The 22,582-nt window shown below is 43.6% G+C and overlaps 1 protein-coding gene across 1 annotated transcript; it reads right to left on the bottom strand.

Annotated features, from left to right (window-relative positions):
- Window positions 1-19,578: 19,578 nt before the first annotated feature.
- On the bottom strand, window positions 19,579-22,233 carry LOC127297063 (serine/threonine-protein kinase PCRK1). The gene is made up of 4 exons (XM_051327314.1): window positions 21,257-22,233; window positions 20,905-21,168; window positions 20,649-20,771; window positions 19,579-20,482 (listed from the first exon to the last, which is right to left on the bottom strand). Exons 1-4 carry the CDS (start codon window positions 21,677-21,679, stop codon window positions 19,985-19,987), a joined length of 1,308 nt encoding a protein of 435 aa, XP_051183274.1. The 5' UTR covers window positions 21,680-22,233; the 3' UTR covers window positions 19,579-19,984.
- Between the last annotated feature and the right edge of the window lie 349 nt (window positions 22,234-22,582).

The following is a 22,582-nucleotide window of genomic DNA, read 5'->3' as shown; positions in this document are numbered from 1 at the left end:
ACCAGAAAGCTTCTCAAAAGCTGATAGTATCAACTTAAGATTCGTCGATTTCTCAAGGTCATGTTCCATAAATAAAATTGTATCATCGACATATTGAAGTATGGAGAGGCTACCATCAACGAGATGTGGAACTACTCCTTCAATAAGACCGTCTGCTTTAGCGCGTTCAATAATAATTGCAAGCATATCCGCCACTATGTTAAACAACATGGGTGACAATGGATCGCCTTGCCGCAATCCCTTTTTTGTCTGAAAGTAATTTCCGACATCATCATTGACTTTAACGGCAACACTTCCACCAAAAATGAAATTGTGAATTAAAGAACGCCACTCTTGTGAAAAACCTTTCATCCGGAGTGTTTGTTGTAGAAAGGACCAGTTTACCTTATCATATGCTTTTTCAAAGTCAATCTTTAATATAACTCCATTCAAGTTTTTCCTATGAAGCTCGTGCAATGTTTCATGCAAAGTGACCACCCCATCGAGGATGTTCCTTCCTTGCATAAAAGCCGTCTAAGACGGGCGCACAACATGATCACCAACTGAGTTAAGTCTTAAAGTTGCGGGTTTTTGTGAAAATCTTGAAGCTAGCATTTAGGATACAGATAGGCCGATATTATTGAATCCTCTCTGCCTCCAAAACCTTAGGTAATAAGATTATCTCACCGGAATTTAGACAAAACAACTCTAGTTGATCTTCGTGCAATGCAGAAAATAAATCTAAAAGGTCCGACTTAATAATCTCCCAGAAGTTTTGATAGAACTCTGCTGGAAAACCATCAGGACCTGGTGCTTTATTATGCTCCATTTGGAAAACCGCCTTCTTGACCTCCTCCTCAGAATAAGGAGCTGTCAGAAAGGCATTTTCTTCTGAGGATACTTGGGGAATATCCTGAATCATGGATTCTTCCATAGTGAAAGTTCCTTCATCTGGATCCCCAAAAAGGCCCTTATAATAATTAGTGATGTAAATTTTGAGTTGTTCATGCCCCACAATCGTCCCCTCATCCTGAACCAGAGAGTGAATACGTTTCTTCCTATGTCTGCCATTAGCGACAGAATGGAAGTATCTTGTATTCGAATCTCCTTCTAGGATAAATTGGACTTTAGATTGTTGATACCATTTAAGCTCCTTCTCTCTCAACATGGAAGCCATCTGCGCATTATATTGATTCTTAAGATCAATTTCTTGCGGTGAGAGCAACCGTGTCTCGGCAAGGGCTTCAAGATCGTCGATCAAGTATGTAAGGCGAAGTTTCTCAGCTTTAAGAATGCCTGCTACATGTCTTGCCCATCCTCCAAGGTGTTTCCGCATGGCGCGGAGTTTATTATTCCACCTTTGGATAGGACTAGAACCAACAACAGGTCGCTCCCATACTCGCTTATCCATATCCGAAAAGCCATCACGTTGCAACCAGCCTAATTCAAATTTGAATTGGCGGTACATTGTGTTCTATGCTTGCCGGTTGATAAAAGTATGGGTGCATGATCCGACAAACCTTTAATACGAGGAAGAGCCCGTACGGTGACCATAGGATATTTTGATTCCCAATTATGGTTCATAAGTACGCGATCTAATTTCTCATATGTAGGTTCTGGAAGACTATTCGCCCAAGTGAATTGTCTCCCAACCATTTCTATCTCTTTCAAATCCAAACTGTCGATGACAACATTGAATACAAAAGGCTAATGGTTATCGAAACGGCCCCTACTTTTCTCATGAGAAAACCTAATCAAATTGAAATCCCCCCCTATGATGATAGGATATGGGTTATCTTTCGCCAGGTTAACCAATTCACGAAGAAAAGCAGCCTTGTGCTCGGCCTGGGCAGCACCATATACAGTGGCAAGGCTCCAAATGAAATTGTCGGACTTGTTACGGATGTGGAGTTTAACATGGAAATCTCCTTCCGAACAAGCCAACACTTCCATAGTAGAAGTCTTAACACCAAGTAATATGCCCCCAGAACGACCCCGAGGAGGCCGAGAAAACCAGGAGAAATCTACCCCACCAGAGATGCGGTTTAGAAGACTCCCAGTGAAATCTCGTTTCCCGGTCTCGGAAATACCCACAAAATCCAAACAATGTTCTGTTATACAATCAGCGATATGTAAATGTTTAGCCAAGTCCTTGAGACCTCTGCTATTCGAGAACATACCATTCATTGTGCAACCTTTGTTGATTTTGTGGATCTAACCTTAGAAGAAAACTTAGATTTTTTTGAAGCAGAATTAGCTTTGGATTTCCGAGCTGATGCTTTTAGATCATATATAGAAATATGCATCAATTCATCCAAATCAACTTCTGCTACCTCATCAACAAGATGGGAAAGAAGCTGACCATCTATTGTGGCACTCAGCTCTTCATCATCCTGAATAGAGGGACTTGGCATACCTTTGTATTTAGCGACGCATTTCTATATGCCAACAAGCACCCCCAACTTAAGCATAGATATCCCGATGGCTTTGTATATGCTGCCGACGGCCCCGATAAAAGGCCGTCGGCAGCGAAGCCATTTGCTAGGGCCATCGGCAACAAGGCCATTTGCTATAGTGAGCTATGTCACCTCAGAAAATTTGGACGTGGAATTAGTAACTGAACAGTTTCCCATCAGATCAAGTTAGGCTCGGTTTAGAACGAAGTACCTGCCCCACTCTGCTCTGCCTGCAGCATAGATCATTCAATTCGATTTTCGACGATCAACCCGAGTTATTCATCAATTGCACAAGCCAGTGGCCGGAGAAAATAACTCGTCAGTAGCACAGTAGAATCCATCAAAATTCCTGCGAAATCAGCTATGCCCAGGTTTTCATGGCCGCGAAGTTAAACGTGGCAGGGCAAATCTCTACATGCTATCTTCTCGATAAATGCTGCTAGCTGGTAGTAGGAGGAGTAGTACCAACTGTGCTGTGCGTGCGTGCATGCATGCACGCCAATGATGATCCGGTAGGTAGTCCGCCAAGCTACGTCGGAGTAGATACAACAGTTCCTGCCGGCTGCCACACTTATGCACGGTGCAGTGCGCTAGCTAGCCAGGCCGTCTCGCCGCCATTCCGGCCGGCCGGCTGATGCCGTGCGCCCTGTGCGGCCAAGCTACGAGTGCGTCAGCAGCATGGGCTCATGGCCGGCAACGTACGAGCTCTCGCTGACCTTGGTTGGCACCGAGCTTCAAGCCAGACATCCGGTCTCGCCGGCAAAATGGTCTATGCCGGCGACCGGAGTTAGGAGATTGGGCCGGAGTTGGTGGTGCAGTGCATTGCCCGCGGCGGGGGTCGCGTGGACGCGGAGGCGGCCCAAGTTTAGTTGCGGTATTTAAGACCGGCGATAAGTAGCTACGCAACGCGTACGTACTGACCCGGCCGACCGTGCATAGTGCCACATCAGACTGCCGCTCACTCACTCCAGCTAGCAGCTTTTTTTTTTCGATATGGGAGCATCGCTCCGGCCTCTGCATCAATAGATGCACACAGCCATATTTTTTATTAAAATAACGTAGTTCAAAAAAGTGTACTTATTACAGTCACATGGAAGCTAAGGCTGTAACAAGAAACAGCCACACAAAGATGAACAGTAAACAAAATCTATCCATCTTCAATCTTCAATCCTTCTAGTGTGCCGCCATCCAGTAGCCTGGAAATAGCAATCCCGTGCGACCGTCAAGATTCGGTTGCATCCAATAGCCATAGTATCCCGCTGGTCCTCCGGGAGAAGATATGCCCAAAGTTGGATCCAATGCGCCGCACGAATAATAACCTGCAAAAAATTGGTCCCCTTTTGTTTATTAAACACAATATCATTTCTACTTGTCCATATAGACCAACAAATCGCTGAGATTCCAATGCGAATATGCTCCTTATCATTCTTTCTCACTCCATTCAACCAATTACCAAACATATTCGTGATATTAGCGGGGGGAGGAATGTTATAAGCAAAATATACCATTCTCCAGATTAATTTTGCAAATGAACAAGAAAGAAACAAGTGGTCAATAGTCTCATTTTTATCACAGAAACAACACTTTTCACTACCCGTCCACTTCCTCTTAATTAGATTATCCTTAGTAAGCAACACTTTATTACTAAGAAACCACATAAATATCTTTATCTTGAGGGGTATTTTAATCTTCCAAAGATATTTTCTCAGAAATCTAGTATGGCCATTCATAAGATCAAGGTACATGGATTTAACTGAAAATAAACCCGACTCTGTTAACTGCCATACAAACTGGTCTTTATCATTGTTCAGTTGTACCATCATTAGTCGTTCACATAAGTGTAACCACAAATTCCACTTATGGTCATTAAGATGTCTCCTAAAATCAATATTAATAGGATATCGATTCAATACCGTAGATACCAACACATTTTTCCGTTGGACAATATTATAAAGAGATGGATATTGTTGGGCTAACGACACTTCGCCCAACCAGACATCCTCCCAAAACCGAACCGTCATCCCATTCCCAATTTTAAACTTACCCCTCTTAAAGAAGTCATCTTTTACTCCCATCAGCCCCTTCCAAAAGGGTGAATCGGTAGGTTTCGCCTCCACTTGAGCCAGCGTTTTGTTTTTAATATATTTGTTATGCAACAATTGCTGCCAAACTCCTTCTTCCGATAATAATTTAAATAACCATTTACTTAACAAACATTTATTTTTCAACTCAAGAACCTCGACCCCTAAGCCCCCTTGATCTTTTGGTCTACAAATAATATTCCAGCGAGATAATCTATATTTCTTTTTGTGTTCATCAGATTGCCAAAAGAAACGAGATCGATAGAAATCGAGTCTCTTTCTCACACCTTTAGGGATCTCCAGAAAAGATAACATGAACATAGGCAGGCTAGTAAGAACGGAGTTAATAAGAATAAGACGATCCCCGTAAGATAACATTTTACTCCGCCAACAGCCTAATTTTGTAGCAAACCTATTCTCCACCGGATTCCATTCAGAATTACGGAGCATTCTATGGTGGATAGGAATACCAAGATATCTAAGCGGTAACGCTCCGGATGCACACCCAAAAATTTCTTTATATTGGTGTTCCATTTCCGATGCTTCGCCGAAACAAAATAATTCACTCTTATGAAAGTTTATTTTCAACCCCGATAGCTGCTCAAAGATACACAGAATGAGCTTCATATTGACCGCTTTTTCTAAATCATGTTCCATAAAAATAATAGTATCATCGGCGTACTGTAGTACCGACACACCCCCCTCGACCAAATGTGGAATAAGACTCCCCACATGACCAGCATCTTTAGCCCGTCCAATCAAAATAGCTAACATATCAGCTACAATGTTGAAAAGAATCGGAGATAATGGATCCCCTTGCCTCAGCCCCTTTTTAGTCTGAAAATTGTGCCCAATATCATCATTAACTTTTATCCCTACACTTCCCCCTTGTACAAAACTTTTAACACGATCACACCAGACTGGATCAAATCCCTTCATCCGCAATACTTGTTGAAGAAAAGGCCATTTCACCTTATCATATGCCTTCTCGAAGTCGATTTTAAATAGAACCCCATCCATCTTTTTACGATGTAATTCATGAATTGTTTCATGCAAAACAACCACTCCTTCCAAAATGTGTCTCCCTGGCATGAAAGCCGTCTGAGTAGGTTTTACTACCTTATGCGCCACTACCGACACCCGATTAGTAGACACCTTGGTGAATATTTTGAAGCTCACATTAAGCAAACATATAGGCCTATACTGCTGAATCTGTACCGCATTATCTTTTTTCGGTAACAATGTTATGATCCCAAAATTTAGCTTGAATAAAGGAAAACCCCCATCCTGAAAGTGAACAAACATGGCCATTAGATCTATTTTAATTACTTCCCAAAACCGCTGATAAAACTCTGCAGGGAATCCATCAGGGCCCGGTGATTTGTTATGCTCCATCTGAGCTATGGCTTCAAAGACTTCCTCCTCAGTGAAATTAGCTGTTAAGAGGACATTCTCGTCCTCAGACAGTTGAGGGATATCATCATTACGAGTTTCTATCATTTCAAAATAGTTATCTTCAGGCGGCCCAAAGAGTTTCTTATAATATTCTGTAATGTACACTTTCAAGTTATCATCACCGACAATGGTGCCTTCTTCTTGCTCTAATTGGAAGATTTTTTTCTTCCTATGTTTGCCATTTGCAATCAAATGGAAGTATTTTGTATTGTTCCCTCCCTCCTGTATGTGTTTAACTTTAGCCCTTTGTGCCCATTTAATCTCTTCATCTCGTCGAATTTTATTCAATTGATCAGTCGCTTGTTTTAAATCCAACCTCTCCCTGTCAGTAAGAGGGTAAGTTTCGGCTTTGATATCTAAAAAGTCGATTAAAATTAACAGACGTTCCTTTTCTTTTTTATACTTTCCACTCATATTTTTTGCCCAACCCCGCAAGAATTTGCGTAGGTGCCTAATTTTGTTCTGCCAAGTCTCGATAGGCGTTTTGCCAATTGGACCAGCAGCCCATTCATTTGCAACCAGCTCATCAAAACCCTCTTGCTCAAACCAAGATAGTTCAAACGAGAACCGAGTCGTATTCCCCCGATGAGCCTTACTTCCTGAATCAATCAGCAAAGGGGTATGGTCTGACCCGGAGCGAGATAAAGCTCTAACTGACACTAGTGGGAATTTCTGCTCCCACTCCACACTAGCTAGCACTCGATCCAACTTTTCATAAGTCGGAACGACTCGTCTATTAGCACTCCAGCTAGCAGCTTCCTCCTCATGCGCCGGTTTTCGCACAGCATAAACGCGGTTTGTACGGACGTGATTCGTCATTCGCCGGTATATCTATCTGAAGGATACAGAAGGGTTCAGAACAAAGGTTGGAACTTGGAACGAAAATGGTGAAATGTTCTCTGTCCTACGTGTACATGGCTCATATGGGAAAAGTTTGATCGCTAATATTGTTAGAGCATATACAATGCAAGTGCTTAGTGCCACGTAGGATAGCATTGCTGCTTATTTTAGAGGATGAGCGCTCGATTAGCCATCCATATTTATAAGATTTTATGCATTTATCCGGTATAGTATTAGTAATTAACTTACTCCTTTGTATGCAAATAGAGCAAACTTGTGTGATGTATACGTACGAGAATCGGGAAGCCCTTGTAATCGCTTGGCGGCTTAATGGTCAAATACGTGGACACCTTTTAATTCTTCTATCTAGTAAAAGTTATCTTTGTTAGTTTTAGTTATTCTAGCACCTTTTAATTCTTGATTTCCAAGTTGCAATCATTCAAAACCTTCTGTATACAACTTACTATTTTGAGATTTTTTTGGACCAAAACAAAAGGTATTTTCACCATCATCTTAACTTTGATTTTTTAAATGTATAACACTAATGAAGATTTCATGCTAAATTCATTTTAGGTAGATGTATTAGTTTTTGTGGTCATTATACTCCAACATAGAGGTTCTGGCGTGCAACACTTACAAACTACTATTACTACCTCCTTCCCAAGTGGGATGTCGCAAATTGTGTCTAGATAATTTAAATTTAGATAAATTTGGGACATTTTTTTTGGATGGACGAAGTACTATAGATCATATGAATAAATTTAGATATTAATTGTCCAATCTGCTGTATCTAATGTTGTGAGGTGGAAGACCTGAACATTGTTGGCCATTTGGTCAATGATGTATTCCACCTATTTTGCCACCTTGCGTTTCTAGAGACCCTTAATGCCAAATAATGAAGGCATGCCCAAATAGGGCAATAAATATATATATTCCTCTACTTAACTTTGAGACCTAATAGGGGCTTAGTGTTGAGCAACTGAGCCCATATAATATATGGAAGCAAATATTCATTTACGTCCATTTAATTTGAATTCATTTTGCCCATAAGAATATGCATTTGATGATTTACCACCATAGAATATGCATTTGATGATTTACCACCATGTTAACATAATAAGATTGATAATATAATTTTATATTAAATCAAATAAAAAAATGATGATGAGAGAATAATATTTTTAACTTGTATCGATTGTATTGTTTTGAAAGAAACACCTTAGAGAATGTTAGAAATTAATAATCTTTTACTCAAGTTCTAAATGTATGGTTGATGTATTTTCCTCTATCTTGTGGTGGAAAGCAAAAATGGAATCATCCAAGTTGGACTACAAGATGCGACAACTTCCTCCGAGTGTCCATACTAGGCATGCCCTAGGCATAAAGTTGTCCAATGGCCCAACTGCAATCTCGATCTGAGGCAACATGTTCTAAAGGATAGCCAATCGATGCATCCATCCAGCTAAAATACCAATTTTCAATCTACATGCCCTTCAAAAGAAAACTCGATCATTCATCTGAACGAAACATATGAATTATTTCTATAGTGGTGTGCCTAATATATACAAAAAGGGCTTAATTATGTGATACGGGCATGAAGGACGAGGTGAAGCCCAATATCCAACCTGATCCTCTTAATGTTTGCCCGATCTTTCACAGCGAGACAATCTGGTAGATAGAATCTTCCAATCACGCGTGGAACGCAGACCTGAAGATGAAGAACGAATCCAGCAAGCAACATGGAGAAGAACTTCACACCACAAACCCTAGCTTGATAATCCTTGATGAACACAAGAACCCTCGCAGTTCTTTATTATAAACTGATAAAACGACATCGCCGAACCTCAGAGGGATGCTACACCGCAATAGTTTTTCGACTAAACTTAACCTAACCCTAATAGCTGGGCAGCCTAGCCCCTTATATGGAGGGCCGGCCTAGCCCCTTATATGGAGCGTTGGTGCCCCACTAGTGGGCTTGACCTAGTTCGGTTGGACATGCCCAAACCGAACACACACATAGGCTTGACCTAGTTCGGTTGGACAGGCCCAAACCGAACACGCACATACTTAAAAATCCTAATTGGCCCATAACATGACCCGGCTAATAAAAATAACATAAATAAAAATAATTAGCTTGGTGGAGTCCTGAAATTGGGCTTCACCTCGTCCTTCATGTCGTAGTTGATCAAACGCAACTACTACCTCTCTTTTAAAATTAGATTTTGAAAAGGCATATGATAAGGTCAAATGGTCTTTCCTACAACAGACACTCAGGATGAAAGGTTTTTCTCCTGAGTGGCGTGCTCTAATTCACGATTTTGTGTATGGAGGTAGCGTGGCAATTAGGGTCAATGATGACACCAGACACTATTTCCAGACACGCAAAGGGTTACGCCAAGGAGATCCGCTATCACCAATGTTATTCAACATTGTAGCAGATATGCTGGCAATACTCATAGAGCGTGCCAAGTCTGATGGTCAAATTGAGGGTGTGATCCCACATTTGGTTGATGGGGGTCTATCTATCCTTCAATATGCCGATGACACAATTCTTTTTATGGATCATGATCTCGAAAAAGCTCGTAATCTCAAATTAATTTTAGCAGCTTTCGAGCAGTTGTCGGGATTGAAAATTAACTTCCATAAAAGTGAATTGTTCTGCTTCGGCGATGCCCAAAACGATATGACTCAATATACAGAGTTGTTTGGTTGCGGGCAAGGCCATTTTCCTATTCGGTATTTGGGTATTCCGATTCACTATCGGAGACTTACACTTGCTGAATGGAAGATTGTGGAAGAAAGATTACAGAAACGCCTTAGTAGTTGGAAAGGCAAATTGTTGTCCCTAGGAGGAAGATTGGTACTCATTAACTCGGTACTAACAAATATGGTATTGTATATGTTATCATTCTTTCTTCTGCCGAAAGGAATTCTGCATAAACTCGATTATTATCGATCTAGATTTTTTGCAAGGGGACAGCGAGAAAAAGAAATATCGATTGGTTAAATGGAGTATAGTGTGTAGTCCCAAAGATCAAGGCGGACTTGGAATTCATGACCTGGAGGTTAAGAATTCTGCTCTGCTAGGTAAATGGCTTTTAAGCTTCTTACTGAGAATGGGACTTGGCAAACTATTCTTCGGAGAAAGTATATTGGCTCGAAGACGCTCTCCCAAGTGGTTTGGAAACCCGGGGACTCTCACTTCTGGGCTGGTCTCATGGCGACGAAAAATATTTTCTTCCGTCATGGTACTTTTTCTATTAAGAATGGAGCACAGATACGTTTCTGGGAAGATGTTTGGCTCGACAATGCTTCCCTGAGTGAACAATATTCTGCTTTGTATAGTATTGTTCGTCGCAAAGGTGATACCATTGCTATCGTTATGGCTACCTCACCACTGAATGTGACGTTCAGACGGGTTTTACTTGGACAAAGGCTTACAACATGGAATACTCTAGTTCAACGATTGGGTGATATTCAATTATCCCCTGAACCGGATGAATTTAGATGGAATCTTCATGTAGATAGCTCTTTCTCGGTTAAATCTTTATACAATGCAATCCTTCATTCTGATTTACCAGTTGATAATAATAAGAAAATTTGGAAGATGAAGATACCATTAAAAATTAAGATTTTTGGATGGTACCTTCGTCGAGGAGTTATTCTTACTAAAGATAATCTTGTTAAGCGGAATTGGCACGGAAGTTCGCGGTGTGTTTTCTGTCATCATGATGAAAGCATCAAACACCTATTCTTCCAGTGCAGTTTTGCGAAATCTATATGGTCAGTCATCCAAGTAGCGTCTACCCTGTATCCCCCGACTAGTGTGGCAAATGTCTTTGGCAATTGGCTTCACGGTGTTGATTCAAGGTTTAAGTTGCTTCTTAGGGTGGGGGCGCTAGCAGTTATCTGGGCGCTCTGGCTAAGTAGAAATGGCAAGATTTTTAACGATAAAAACTGTTCTTTGTTGCAGGTCATCTACAGATGTACAGGTATTCTCCGTTCATGGTTACCTCTTCAGCGGGCGGAGAACCGAGACCTATTTACGGAGGTCTGTACACGGCTGGAGGCTACGGCGAGGGACATGGGTGGCAGCATAGTCTACGGATTGAAGCTCCACCCTCTCCTTAGGCGTTATATAGTTCATGGTCTCGATATGTATTTCGCCTTTTTTCATATTTTGTTTGTTCTGGAGACTTGAACAGCTGTGTGCATCCTGGTTATGCAGAGGCTGGATGTAATTGCTTTTCACAAAGTAATAAAGTATCATTTATCGAAAAAAAACCTCTCTGTTAAAATGTAAACCTTTTTAGAAAGCTAAAATAGCTTTTTATAAATCTTACATTCCGGGACAAAGGTAATAATATATTAGTCCCCTGAAAAAATTACGTGAATGTGTTACTGCCTTTGCCTAAAAAATAAGTTGATCCAAGAACGGATCATGCAATGAAATATTGAAATTTAACTGGTGAGTGGTGATGCACTAGGTTAAGTCTCGTTATCATGGAAAAAAAATAGCGCGCTATTCCAACGCTAATAGCCACTATAGCATATCTGGAGAGCCGACGCTACGCTATTTCGGCGCTATAGCACGCTATTCACGTTAATAGCACGCTATAGTATGATAATAGCGTATTTTTAGATCCACACTATTTTGTTATAGCGCGCTATATTTTTCCTTGCTCGTTATATGACCGGAGGGTTTGCTAAATTTGTACCAGCAGCTTCAGTGATCTTCCATAACGACATTTCTGCGTGTTTGCTCTAGATCCCTAGTACTAGTAAAGACTATAGAGACCAAAGCAATCTATGCTTGTCGTCGCAGACATCTCCTCTTGCTCATTTTTCTTTTCTTATTACTTTGGACAGCCTCTTGAAGCCACCTTCTTCATACACCATAACTGCACCACAATTAAATTCCAGAAAAGCAGAAATATTTCTAAAATATGGAGGAAGTCTCAGCATAAGATGAAACCGTGTAGAATCAGTCGGAGGTATGCTTAACTAAATTGGTTCAGACAAACTGATCAAAATTCGATATCCAGAATAGTATATGTATGTAGTTTCAACACAGCTCCTAAGCAACACAACAAGAGGAATAACACTTTTTGTTTAAACACGAGGCAAAAGCTTTACCTGTTCCATTGATTAAGAAGATAGTTGCCCGGTTCATTACAGAAAAGCGAGTGAAAACCGGAAGAGGAATAACACTTACCCATTCTGCACCTGCTTTCCCTTTCTCTAGACACTATTTGGTGTTGCCAGAGTTTGTGATGGAGCCTGTTTGGGTGCATGTCGAGGGTGTTCCGAATGCTCTACGTCACTTCCTCGGTCTTTGGGCTGTTGGTACGTTTATTGGTACTACTGTTGATGTGGATTTGTACACCTTGAGGAGTCAAGGGTTAGTTCGTATTCAGGTGGCCATGAGAGATACTTCTGTTCTGGAGAAAGATAAGGCCAAGCACGGACCACCATGCTTAGAGGTGCTGGCTCGCTTGCAGCTTAATGGATACAGATTCAGATTTCGCCGTGAGCCTTCTGAGTACAAGCCGGACCCTAGGTTTCGTCCTTTCTTTTGGAAGGGTGAAGATGAGAACGATGTGGATCATGGTGACGATGATGGTTTTGATGATGCCGCGGCAGAGGGGGCACCAGGGGCCTCACTTATGGACGTTGATGGTCATGCATCTTTGCCTACTTCTGGCTCAGCTTCGGTACCGGTTACTCAGGTCGCCATGACCCCGTTTAACCACTCGCCGACGACTGACAGGGGCAAGGCGATTGTGGCTAGAGCTTTGTCGGTGTCGCCACACTTGGTGGCAACTCCGCCTCCGTCGCGTGTTCGGACTTTTATGCAGGGGAGGACTCGTCCGGTGTCTTCGTCTCCTACTCCTCTCGGTGGTCCTCTAGTTGCTCCCACTCCGTCTTCTACCTCGCCTCAGACGGAGAGGGGGCTTCTGCAGGCTTCTTCTTCGGCGGCTGGCTCGTCGGACTTGGGGATGCAGCGCCACGCCGCGGTGGTGGTGGAGCAGCAGCAGCCGGCCTTGGGCTCGGCGCTGCCGCAGCTCCCTGCCGCTGTTGCGACGACGCAGCAGCACCCCCTTGGTCCGGCGGGGATTCAGCAGCTGGCGCAGCAGCAGGTCGTCGGAACGGTAGGGCAGCAGCCACCGCCCCCTGTCTCGGTGGCACTGCAGCAGCCGGCCATGGGCAGTGAGGGACTGCACGCAGTCCCGGGCACGCCTGGGCAGCGGCCGGCCTCGGGCCAGAGCGCCCCGTCGCCGGGCGGAGGGCCTGGGGTGGCGCCGACCTCGCCCCGTGCGCCTCAGGAGGAGGAACAGGACTGGTTGGGGAGGCACCCCAGCCGGTCCCCTTTGAGGCGCCGCAGCCGATCCCCGGCGCCCTCGCCGCCTATGGGGGTTTCGGCGTCGCGGTCGGGTTCGGTGCAGGGGGCTTCATCGCCATCTACCCCTGCATCGAGATCTTCTTCACCAGCGTCAGGACGGTCTTCTTCACCACGCTTGTCTCCGCCTCCGCCAGTTGCCCCCGTTTTGCATCCTCCCCCCACTATTCCTCCACCAGTGGCGCAGCCGCCGGTGAGGAGGAGTGGGAGGTTTGCTACGACGGAGGATGGCGTGGAGGCTACGGATGAAGACGTGATGCAGAGGGCTATGCGACGTAAGGCGGAAAAGAACCTCGACACGGCAGGTACCAGATTTTCATCCAAGTCCTTCACTTCTTTTTCTGATTCTACAATTTCTTCGAATTTGAGTAGTGTAGGTATATCTTTGGGTAGAGGTTCGGATGAGATTTTAGCTTCAGCTCATGTGTTGAGACAGACGGAGCTTGACCGTTTAACGGTTGCTCCAAATGGATCCACTGAGCTGGCTACTTCCACTGTTGACGATGACGAAGATGATGGCATCCTAGATGGTCATCTTCTCTCGGCTTTAGTTGGGAGTGTGACAGAAGTTGATTTAGACCACTCAGAGCTTAGTTCAGTTTATGACCTCTCTGCCTCTGAACGTGGTTCTAGATCATCGGCTGGAAAGAAATCTCGTAGATATGGCAAAAAATCTAAATCCAAAATAGTTTCTCGATGAACGGCATGTTTCGGAATAGCAGAGGTCTTGGTGACTTGGCTAAGCATTCTCACATTGCCGATGGTTGTAGAGATTATGATTTAGATTTCATTGCTATATCGGAGACGGGTAGGCGAAATTTCACACAAAGTTTTCTCGACTGATTGTCAGGCGGAATTAACTTTCAGTGGTTTTCTCGCCCACCCCGTGGTAGATCCGGTGGCATTTTACTTGGCGTCCGTATTGATACCATGACTGTCTTAGCTAGTTCTGATGGAGAGTACCACATTAAACTCGACATTCAGAATAAAGCAGACGGGTTCAAGTGGACTCTGGTCGCTGTGTATGGTGCCGCTCAGGATGCTTTTAAGGCTGACTTTTTACGTGAGTTGGTAAATCTTACAAAAGATAATCCCTACCCGATTTTAGTCGGAGGCGATTTTAATTTGTTGAGATTCCCTCACGAGAAAAGTAAAGGCCACTTTGATGGACATTGGCCTTTTCTATTCAATGCTGTCATTGACAGTCTTGATTTAAGGGAGGTGTTCATGTCTGGTCGACAGTTTACTTGGGCCAACAGCTTGCCTGAACCCACCTACGAGAAACTAGATCGCGTGTTCATGGACACCGAATGGGAAAATAAATACCCTATGGTGTCTGTCCGTGCACTAGAACGTATTGTAAATCTGTCTGACCATGCCCCCATCCTTCTAACCACTGGGGAACCCCGTCCTGTGTGTAAGCGGCCGTTCAAATTTGAACTCGGTTGGTTACATCGGGATGGTTTTCATGATATGGTTAAGAAGGTTTGGGAGAGACCGGTCGGTGGCAGCTCTCCAATTCTGAGATGGAACAATAAGATGCGATCATTGCGCAAACATCTCGGTGGTTGGGCTGCCCATACGGCTGGTATTCTTAAAAAAGAGAAGGCTCGCTTATCAAAGGTCATTGATGAGCTGGAGGCTTTTGCGGAGGTTAGACCGTTGTCGACGCAGGAGATTGAACTCAAAAATCAATCAAATGCGCAGATGACGAGTCTTCTTCGTGAGGAGGAACTCAAATGGTACCAGCGATCCAAAGCCCAGTTCATTTTAGAGGGAGATTCAAATACGCGATATTTCCATGCTTTAGCCAATGGAAGACATCGGAAAAAACGTATCCATTCTCTTACTCAAGATGAAGGGGTGATTGAAGGCCATGAGCAGCTCAAATCGTACATTACTAATTATTATAAAGGCTTGTTTGGTCCTCCGGAGGAAAGTACTTTCTCTCTTAATGAGGATTTAACGGCCGATATACCCCAAGTTTCCGTTGAGGAAAATGGTCTACTAACCGCACCTTATACTGAGGAAGAGGTTCAGAAGGCAGTTTTCCAAATGGAATGCAATAAAGCACCGGGTCCTGATGGTTTCCCAGCTGAGTTTTATCAAACTTTCTGGGACACGATTAAATCGGACCTTCTAGATTTGTTCAGTGACCTACACTCTGGACAACTAGAATTATTTCGTCTAAATTTTGGTGAAGTAATCTTGTTACCGAAAGTTAATGAGGCAGAAAGGATTCAACAATATAGACCTATCTGCCTATTAAATGTAAGTTTCAAGATTTTCACGAAAGTGGCCACCATTAGACTTAATACGGTCGCGGATCATGTTGTCCAGCCATCACAGACGGCCTTTATGCAAGGAAGAAACATCCTTGATGGAGTGGCGGTCTTGCATGAGACGGTACATGAGATGCATTCTAAGAAATTAAATGGGGTTATTTTGAAACTAGATTTTGAAAAGGCGTATGATAAAGTTAAGTGGTCGTTTCTACAGCAAACACTCAGGATGAAAGGTTTTTCTCCAGAGTGGCGCGCTCTGATAAATGATTTTGTGTATGGTGGTAGTGTCGCAATCCGGGTCAATGATGACACCGGTCACTATTTCCAAACACGAAAAGGGTTACGCCAAGGGGATCCGTTATCACCGATGTTGTTTAACATTGTAGCGGATATTCTGGCTATACTCATAGAGCGGGCTAAGGCTGATGGCCAGATTGAAGGTGTGATTCCACATCTAGTTGATGGTGGCTTATCTATACTTCAATACGCCGATGATACAATTCTATTTATGGATCATGATCTTGAAAAAGCTCAAAACTTGAAATTAATCTTGGCTGCCTTTGAGCAATTGTCAGGATTGAAAATCAATTTCCATAAGAGTGAATTGTTCTGCTTCGGTGATGCCCAAAATGATGCGACTCTGTACGCAGAGTTGTTTGGTTGTGGGCAAGGCCAATTTCCGATTCGTTATTTGGGTATTCCGATTCATTATCGGAGACTTACAATCGCGGAATGGAAATTAGTGGAAGAAAGACTACAAAAACGCCTTAGTAGCTGGAAAGGCAAGTTGCTGTCCCTAGGTGGAAGATTGATACTCATTAATTCGGTACTCACAAACATGGTACTGTATATGTTATCATTTTTCATCTTACCAAAAGGAATTCTGCATAAATTCGATTATTATCGATCTAGATTCTTTTGGCAAGGGGACAGTGAGAAAAAGAAATATCGACTGGTTAAGTGGAGTATAGTTTGTAGTCCCAAAGACCAAGGTGGGCTTGGAGTTCATGATTTGGAAGTCAAGAATTCGGCCCTATTGGGAAAATGGCTGTTTAAGCTCCTCACTGAGGATGGGACTTGGCAGACTATCCTTCGGCGAAAGTATATCGGTTCGAAGACATTATCCCAAATGGTTTGGAAACCAGGGGATTCTCACTTCTGGGCCGGGCTAATGGCGACTAAAAATGAATTTTTTCGCCATGGCACTTTCTCAATCAGAAATGGAGCACAAATACGTTTCTGGGAAGATGCTTGGCTTGACAACGCACCCCTAAGTGAACAGTGTCCAGCTCTTTATAGGATTGTTCGTCGTCAAGGTGATACCATTGCTACCGTAATGGCTACCTCACCCCCGAATGTGACGTTCAGACGGGTTTTACTTGGACAAAGACTTGCGGCATGGAATACCTTAATTCAACGGCTCGGGGATATTCAATTATCGGACGAACCGGACGAATTTAGATGGAACCTTCATGCCAACGGTGCTTTCTCTGTGAAATCTTTCTACAACGCGATCCTTCTTTCTGGTCTACCAGTAGATAATAATAAAAAGATTTGGAAGATGAAGATACCATTAAAAATTAAATTTTTTGGATGGTATCTTCGTCGAGGGGTAATCCTCACCAAAGATAATCTTGTTAAGCGTAATTGGCATGGAAGTACTCGATGTGTTTTCTGTCAACAGGACGAAACAATCAAGCATTTGTTCTTCCAGTGCCAGTTCGCGAGATCTATATGGTCAGTCATCCAAGTAGCGTCTACCCTGTATCCTCCGACTAGTGTTGCCAATGTATTTGGTAATTGGCTCCATGGTGTTGATTCAAGGTTTAAGTTGCTTCTTAGGGTGGGGGCGCTAGCAGTTATCTGGGCGCTTTGGCTATGTAGAAATGACAAGATTTTTAATGATAAAAATTGCTCTTTGTTGCAGGTCATCTACAGATGTACAGGTATTCTCCGTTCGTGGTTACCTCTTCAGCGAGTGGAGAACCGAGACCTGTTTACGGAGGTCTGTACACGGTTGGAGGCTGCGGCGAGGGATACTTTTTCCCAACATGGGTGGCAGCATAGTCTACGGATAGATGCCCCACCTACTTCTTAGGCGTTATATGGTTCATCTTGATGTATATCTCGCCTAGTTTTTTTTGTTTTTATCACTTTCGAACCTGAGACAACATAAACGGCTGTGTGCATCCTGGTTATGCAGAGGCTGGATGTAATTGCTTATAAAAGTAATGAAAGCATCCTTTATCGAAAAAATTTGGTGTTGCCCGGTACTTCCTGGGTCTGAACACCGCAGAATCACTACCACTGACGGTAAAATCCACATCAGATACCATTGATAGTGAAAGTCCATCAAGAACTGCTCAATCAACCCAGGTTTCTTTTACTCGTTCTCTGAAACTTTACAGGAAAACAACCCCTGGAAACGATAAACCTGTTCAGGAAAACGATCGCACCATGGTGACATCCCGATTGTTACGAGTTGTCGTTTTTAGCACAACGGATGTTTCGGCGGCTTAAAGTCAAGACAATATCGCAGTTCCTAACTCAAGATATTGAATTACAAGAGCCAACTGAAATATTGTTTTGCCTTTAAGCCGTTGTAATACGATTTTCCTTTTGTGCAAATTATTCAGCCCATAAAAATCAGGAACGTTACAACTATACATGTGATGGAAGATACTGAGTACATGGCGGAATGGCAAACGCTACAATATTCATGGGCCTTTTTTACGGTAGGGACGGATACATACAGACCGTCCAAACAAACTGATCGAATGGTTCAGATTTACTAATACTTATTGAGCAAAGCAGTAGTATTTTCTCACAAAAGGTCAAAGTCAGCACATTGACAACAAAATTCGGCCAACCGGATTTGCTAGCTTCCCTAAAATATGGACCTTCCATATACTAGTTTCTTTATTTTTTCTCATGGTAAATTTCCCTTTTGCAACTTTCCTCGTATGTTACAAAAATAAATGGGTGCATGCATAGCTAGGAAATCTGTTCAGCGGCCATACAAATTCGTAGGGAAAAGAAAAAGATCCATGGTTTGCATTATCTAGGTGGAAAGTGTGATGGACTTTTTTTAGGTAATTATATTTTTCAAGTCAGAACCTAGCAGATCAAGTATCAACACATCTCAAGTAGACCTATACCTACAAATATTCCTTCATATTGGTTAGCTAGATCATTGTATCCTTGATTTTGTCATCAGATGTTAATATGTAGATACATCAGTACTCTCTCCATTACAATGAATAACACCTATAAATTTAGTCCAAAGTCAACTTCCTCGTAATGTGAATAATGGTGTAGACAAAAATACGATACCAAATTAATATTACTCGTAGTAGATTCACCGTTAAATATATTTTTATAGTAATACTTGTATCATGTTATATAATTTTTTATTTGGTTAAACTTTATAAGTTTTGACTTTCAACTAAGTTTATAAATTTTATTTTCTCGGGCACTAATTCACAAGTTCAATTGCACGGGAACATTCACCCCTTGTCATGATTTTAACTTCCATTCTATGCACTATAAGATAGTAGGTCTGCACCTTGCTGGAGCCAGCTTGTGATTACCAGAGTTGTAATCAAATCTCTTCCAGAATTTGGGGAATGAAACAGAAATACCAAAATTATTAGTTTCCTAGAACACCATGACTCAATACTACTAGCCCATATGACTAGTAAATTGCACCGTAAAACAGCTCATATTCATTCACACCAAATCAGCCGAAAGACCAAATAATTACCATATTCTGTTTGAGTATGATGCGGGTACGTTTATTTATGTGAGGACCGTATGCTGCACTTTGGATCAGCAAAGTCCTATACTGCGAATTCATACCTTTGTCCCACCAATTTTCAGAGTATTGATGATAACACAAACAGCTGAATCCGATGACATGAACATAAGTGCACATAAATAACAACAGTTTTCTGGAGTAGTAGGTTTACCTTACAATAAAAAAGCTAAGATCATTACTTTGCACTGAGGGCCAGCAGATCACAAAACAGTATATATATTTTCGAAATGGAGGCATAGCCCATGCCTCTGTATCGATTGAATCATGTGGTAATTTATTACTTTATTAAAGAAAATCAGTATAATTATATAGTTCACCATGGATATGCTGAAGATCTCGTCACCCCTGAAAACTGGTAGTACTAGCCTCACCACTGACTTACTAATTGTAAACATCTAGCATCACATATTTTCTTGTAGTTGTTTGGCATCCATGGTGGATAGCGTCAGCGTGGTGAGAGTGGCCGGCGGTGTCCACCGCGCTTGACAAGAAGCATCTTTAAGCTGATGAGGAAATCCTGCACACCACCACCACCTTGAAAACATGACGTATTTTCATTTTAATTGTGCATGTAGAATTACACGCACCAACCAGTTTGATCTCACGGAAAAGGGATAATCCAGGTATACTTGAGCACTAACTAACAATCCAGGTATACCACAACAAGCTCATTAGGGAGCTTTTCCTCTTCCAGCTGGCCAACGGTAACCATGAAACCCTCTCTTATTCTCCCGCTTCAACTTGGAGTCACCTTCCTCCTCTCTGCTGCTGCTGCTGTAGTAGTGAAGCGGCGGCAGAGCAGCAGAACCGGCAGCGGCGGCGTCGACAATCTTCTGCACCATGTCCAGGACCTCGCCCATCCTGGGACGCGCCTTGGGCATTCTGGAAAGGCAGCGGTTCGCGACGGTGACCAGCTTTGCCACCATCTTGATGTTGTAGTGCCCCTCCAGCCTCGGGTCCACGATCATCCTTAGTCTATTGGTGTCAGAGATGTACGGCTTCACCCACTCCAGGAGCTTCTGCTCGCTCCGGGGCCGGTGGGTGTCGATGGGCCGACGGCCGGTGACGAGCTCGTAGAGCAGCACGCCGTAGCTCCAGATGTCGCTCTTGGCGTTCAGCCGCCCCGTGTGGAGGTACTCCGGTGCCGCGTACCCCAGGGTGCCAACCACCTATAGATAGATCATACATTTCATAATTCGTTCACACTCCTACCATGTATCTGAATGTTCCATGTAGGAAACATAAATCGGAATGCACAAGCTTCATTCTCATACATTTCATCCATTTAATTGTGTCTGAATTTTCATCTAGAAAACAAACCGTATGTAGTCTTACCGCTGTCGAGACGTGTGTGAGGTCCTCCGTTGGGCCTTGCCTAGCCATGCCAAAGTCAGACAGTTTTGCATTCCAATTTTCATCCAGCAGAATGTTTGATGTCTTGAGGTCACGGAAAATTATCTGAACAGGGCAATTTATACATACATGCTTCAGAGCTTCAGTTACTCTTTGGACATCACATTCGAATGTTTCAAGTTTACCTTTCTCAAAAAAAAAGAAGGTTTCAAGTTTACCATAAATAGGAAAGCAATACCTGGAAATCCATGTCTTCATGCAGGTACTTGAGCCCCCTTGCAGCGTCCAGAGCTACCTTGAGCCGCATAGGCCATGACAGAGTTGTCCCTATTGCTCGGCCCGACAAGTGATCATCCACGCTCCGGTTAGGCATATACTCATACACAAGGAGCCTCTGTGCTCCTCGCTCATCGTCCTGAGCACAATACCCTATCAACTTCACTAGGTTGGGATGATCCACGATGCCGAGAACGTTCACTTCTGTCAACCACTCCTTGTGCCCCTGAAGATCACACTCAAACAATTACACACTGATAACCAAAGAGATACTACCTGAAACAGAGTTTGCAAGGCGAGTTAGTATGTCTTGCCTGAAGCCCATTCCGGTTGAGGTGCTTCACAGCAACCTCAACGGCGGCGGCTTCCTCCTCGGGAGAGGCGGCGATCTTGAGGGTGCCCCTGTACACGCACCCGAAGCCGCCCTCGCCGACCAGTTGGGAGCGGTTCAGGTTGCGGGTGGCGTTCCTCAGCTCGGAGAAGGTGAAGACCCTGAGGTTCGCGGGCCTGTCAGAGAAGCTCGGGTACTGCTGCGAGCGCTGAATCGACTCGGCGCTCATGTCGGAGACGTTGATGGAACCGGTGTGGTCGGAGCCGGACGGTACGGTCGACGACGTGGCGGTGCTCATGGACCGCCCCGAGTAGGCGGTCGAGGACGTGGGGATGGGATCGGTGTGATCATTCCCCTGTTCATCCTTGGGCGCGCCTCGGTGGAAGTAACGCGGCAGGCACCACATCCTGGATCGTGGGCAAGAACGAGAAAGCGCTGATTCGGTTGCCTACCGCACTAGAAATATCGATACAAAGATTGTATTGCGATTGCGTACTACTGTAGCTTAGGAGGAAGGGGATTTTCTTTTAGCAGAGTAGAGCAGAGCGCTACTTCACTCCCCCCATGCCAGAGCTGAAGCACAGCATGCCTCACCTCAGCTGGAATTGATGGATTCAGGCGGCAAGGCAGGCATACCTAGACTAACTGAGCTCTCTAAAGACTGGAATTGATGGAGTAGTTACTTGGTTACCTTGGGGCTGGGCTGGAATCCGGTGAGAGAAGGGAGGGAGAGAACGGGCGGAGGGCAGAGGGAACAAGAGACTTGGTCTTCCTTTTCGATTCCAGCTCCAGTTTGTTACTTGTAGAGGAGGGAAGCATGAAAGGGATGGATTGATTGCAAGGGAAGAAGGGTAGACGACGACACTGCTGCTGCTGCTGCCGCCGCCGTTGCTGTTGGTGTTGACGACTGACTTTCAACTTGGAGGGGAAAGGCGACCGAGAAGTCAAGGAATGAAGTGTAACCACCCCTCCACTCGCCGACTGAACCAAAGAGCCGCGCCAACCCCAACTCCGGCCACCAACCTAGCAAAATAGTACAGTATTTCCTTTTTTTTCCAACAACAAACAAATACCTGGCCAGCAACGCGTAACTGTTCGTGTATGCCCACCACCAGTACAAGCACGCTCCCCCGTTCAAACATGCTGACCACATCCGTGCAACACGCGTATACCGTACAAAAATATTCAAACTTCTACAATAAGTGCCAAGGCATCATCATTACGTAGCGTATTAAATTTGCTCATGAAATAAATTTACGATGTCATGGATACTGGAAATATGATACCATAAATTTCGAAGTCAAAATAT

The sequence above is a fragment of the Lolium perenne genome, chromosome 4 (assembly GCF_019359855.2).
Source record: "Lolium perenne isolate Kyuss_39 chromosome 4, Kyuss_2.0, whole genome shotgun sequence".
Lineage (NCBI taxonomy): Eukaryota > Viridiplantae > Streptophyta > Magnoliopsida > Poales > Poaceae > Lolium > Lolium perenne.
The sequence above is the reverse complement of the archived record's forward strand: the minus strand, read 5'-3'. Positions and strand labels throughout refer to the sequence as shown.

What these genes read in the sequence shown, in the direction of transcription:
- LOC127297063 (XM_051327314.1), bottom strand. Translation starts at nt 21,679, where the DNA reads ATGTGGTGCCTGCCGCGTTACTTCCACCGAGGCGCGCCCAAGGATGAA. An exon ending in TCAACCGGAATGGGCTTCAG is followed by an intron (nt 21,169 to 21,256) that starts GCAAGACATACT and finishes TGTGATCTTCAG; the next exon opens with GGGCACAAGGAGTGGTTGAC. An exon ending in ATGAAGACATGGATTTCCAG is followed by an intron (nt 20,772 to 20,904) that starts GTATTGCTTTCC and finishes TGCCCTGTTCAG; the next exon opens with ATAATTTTCCGTGACCTCAA.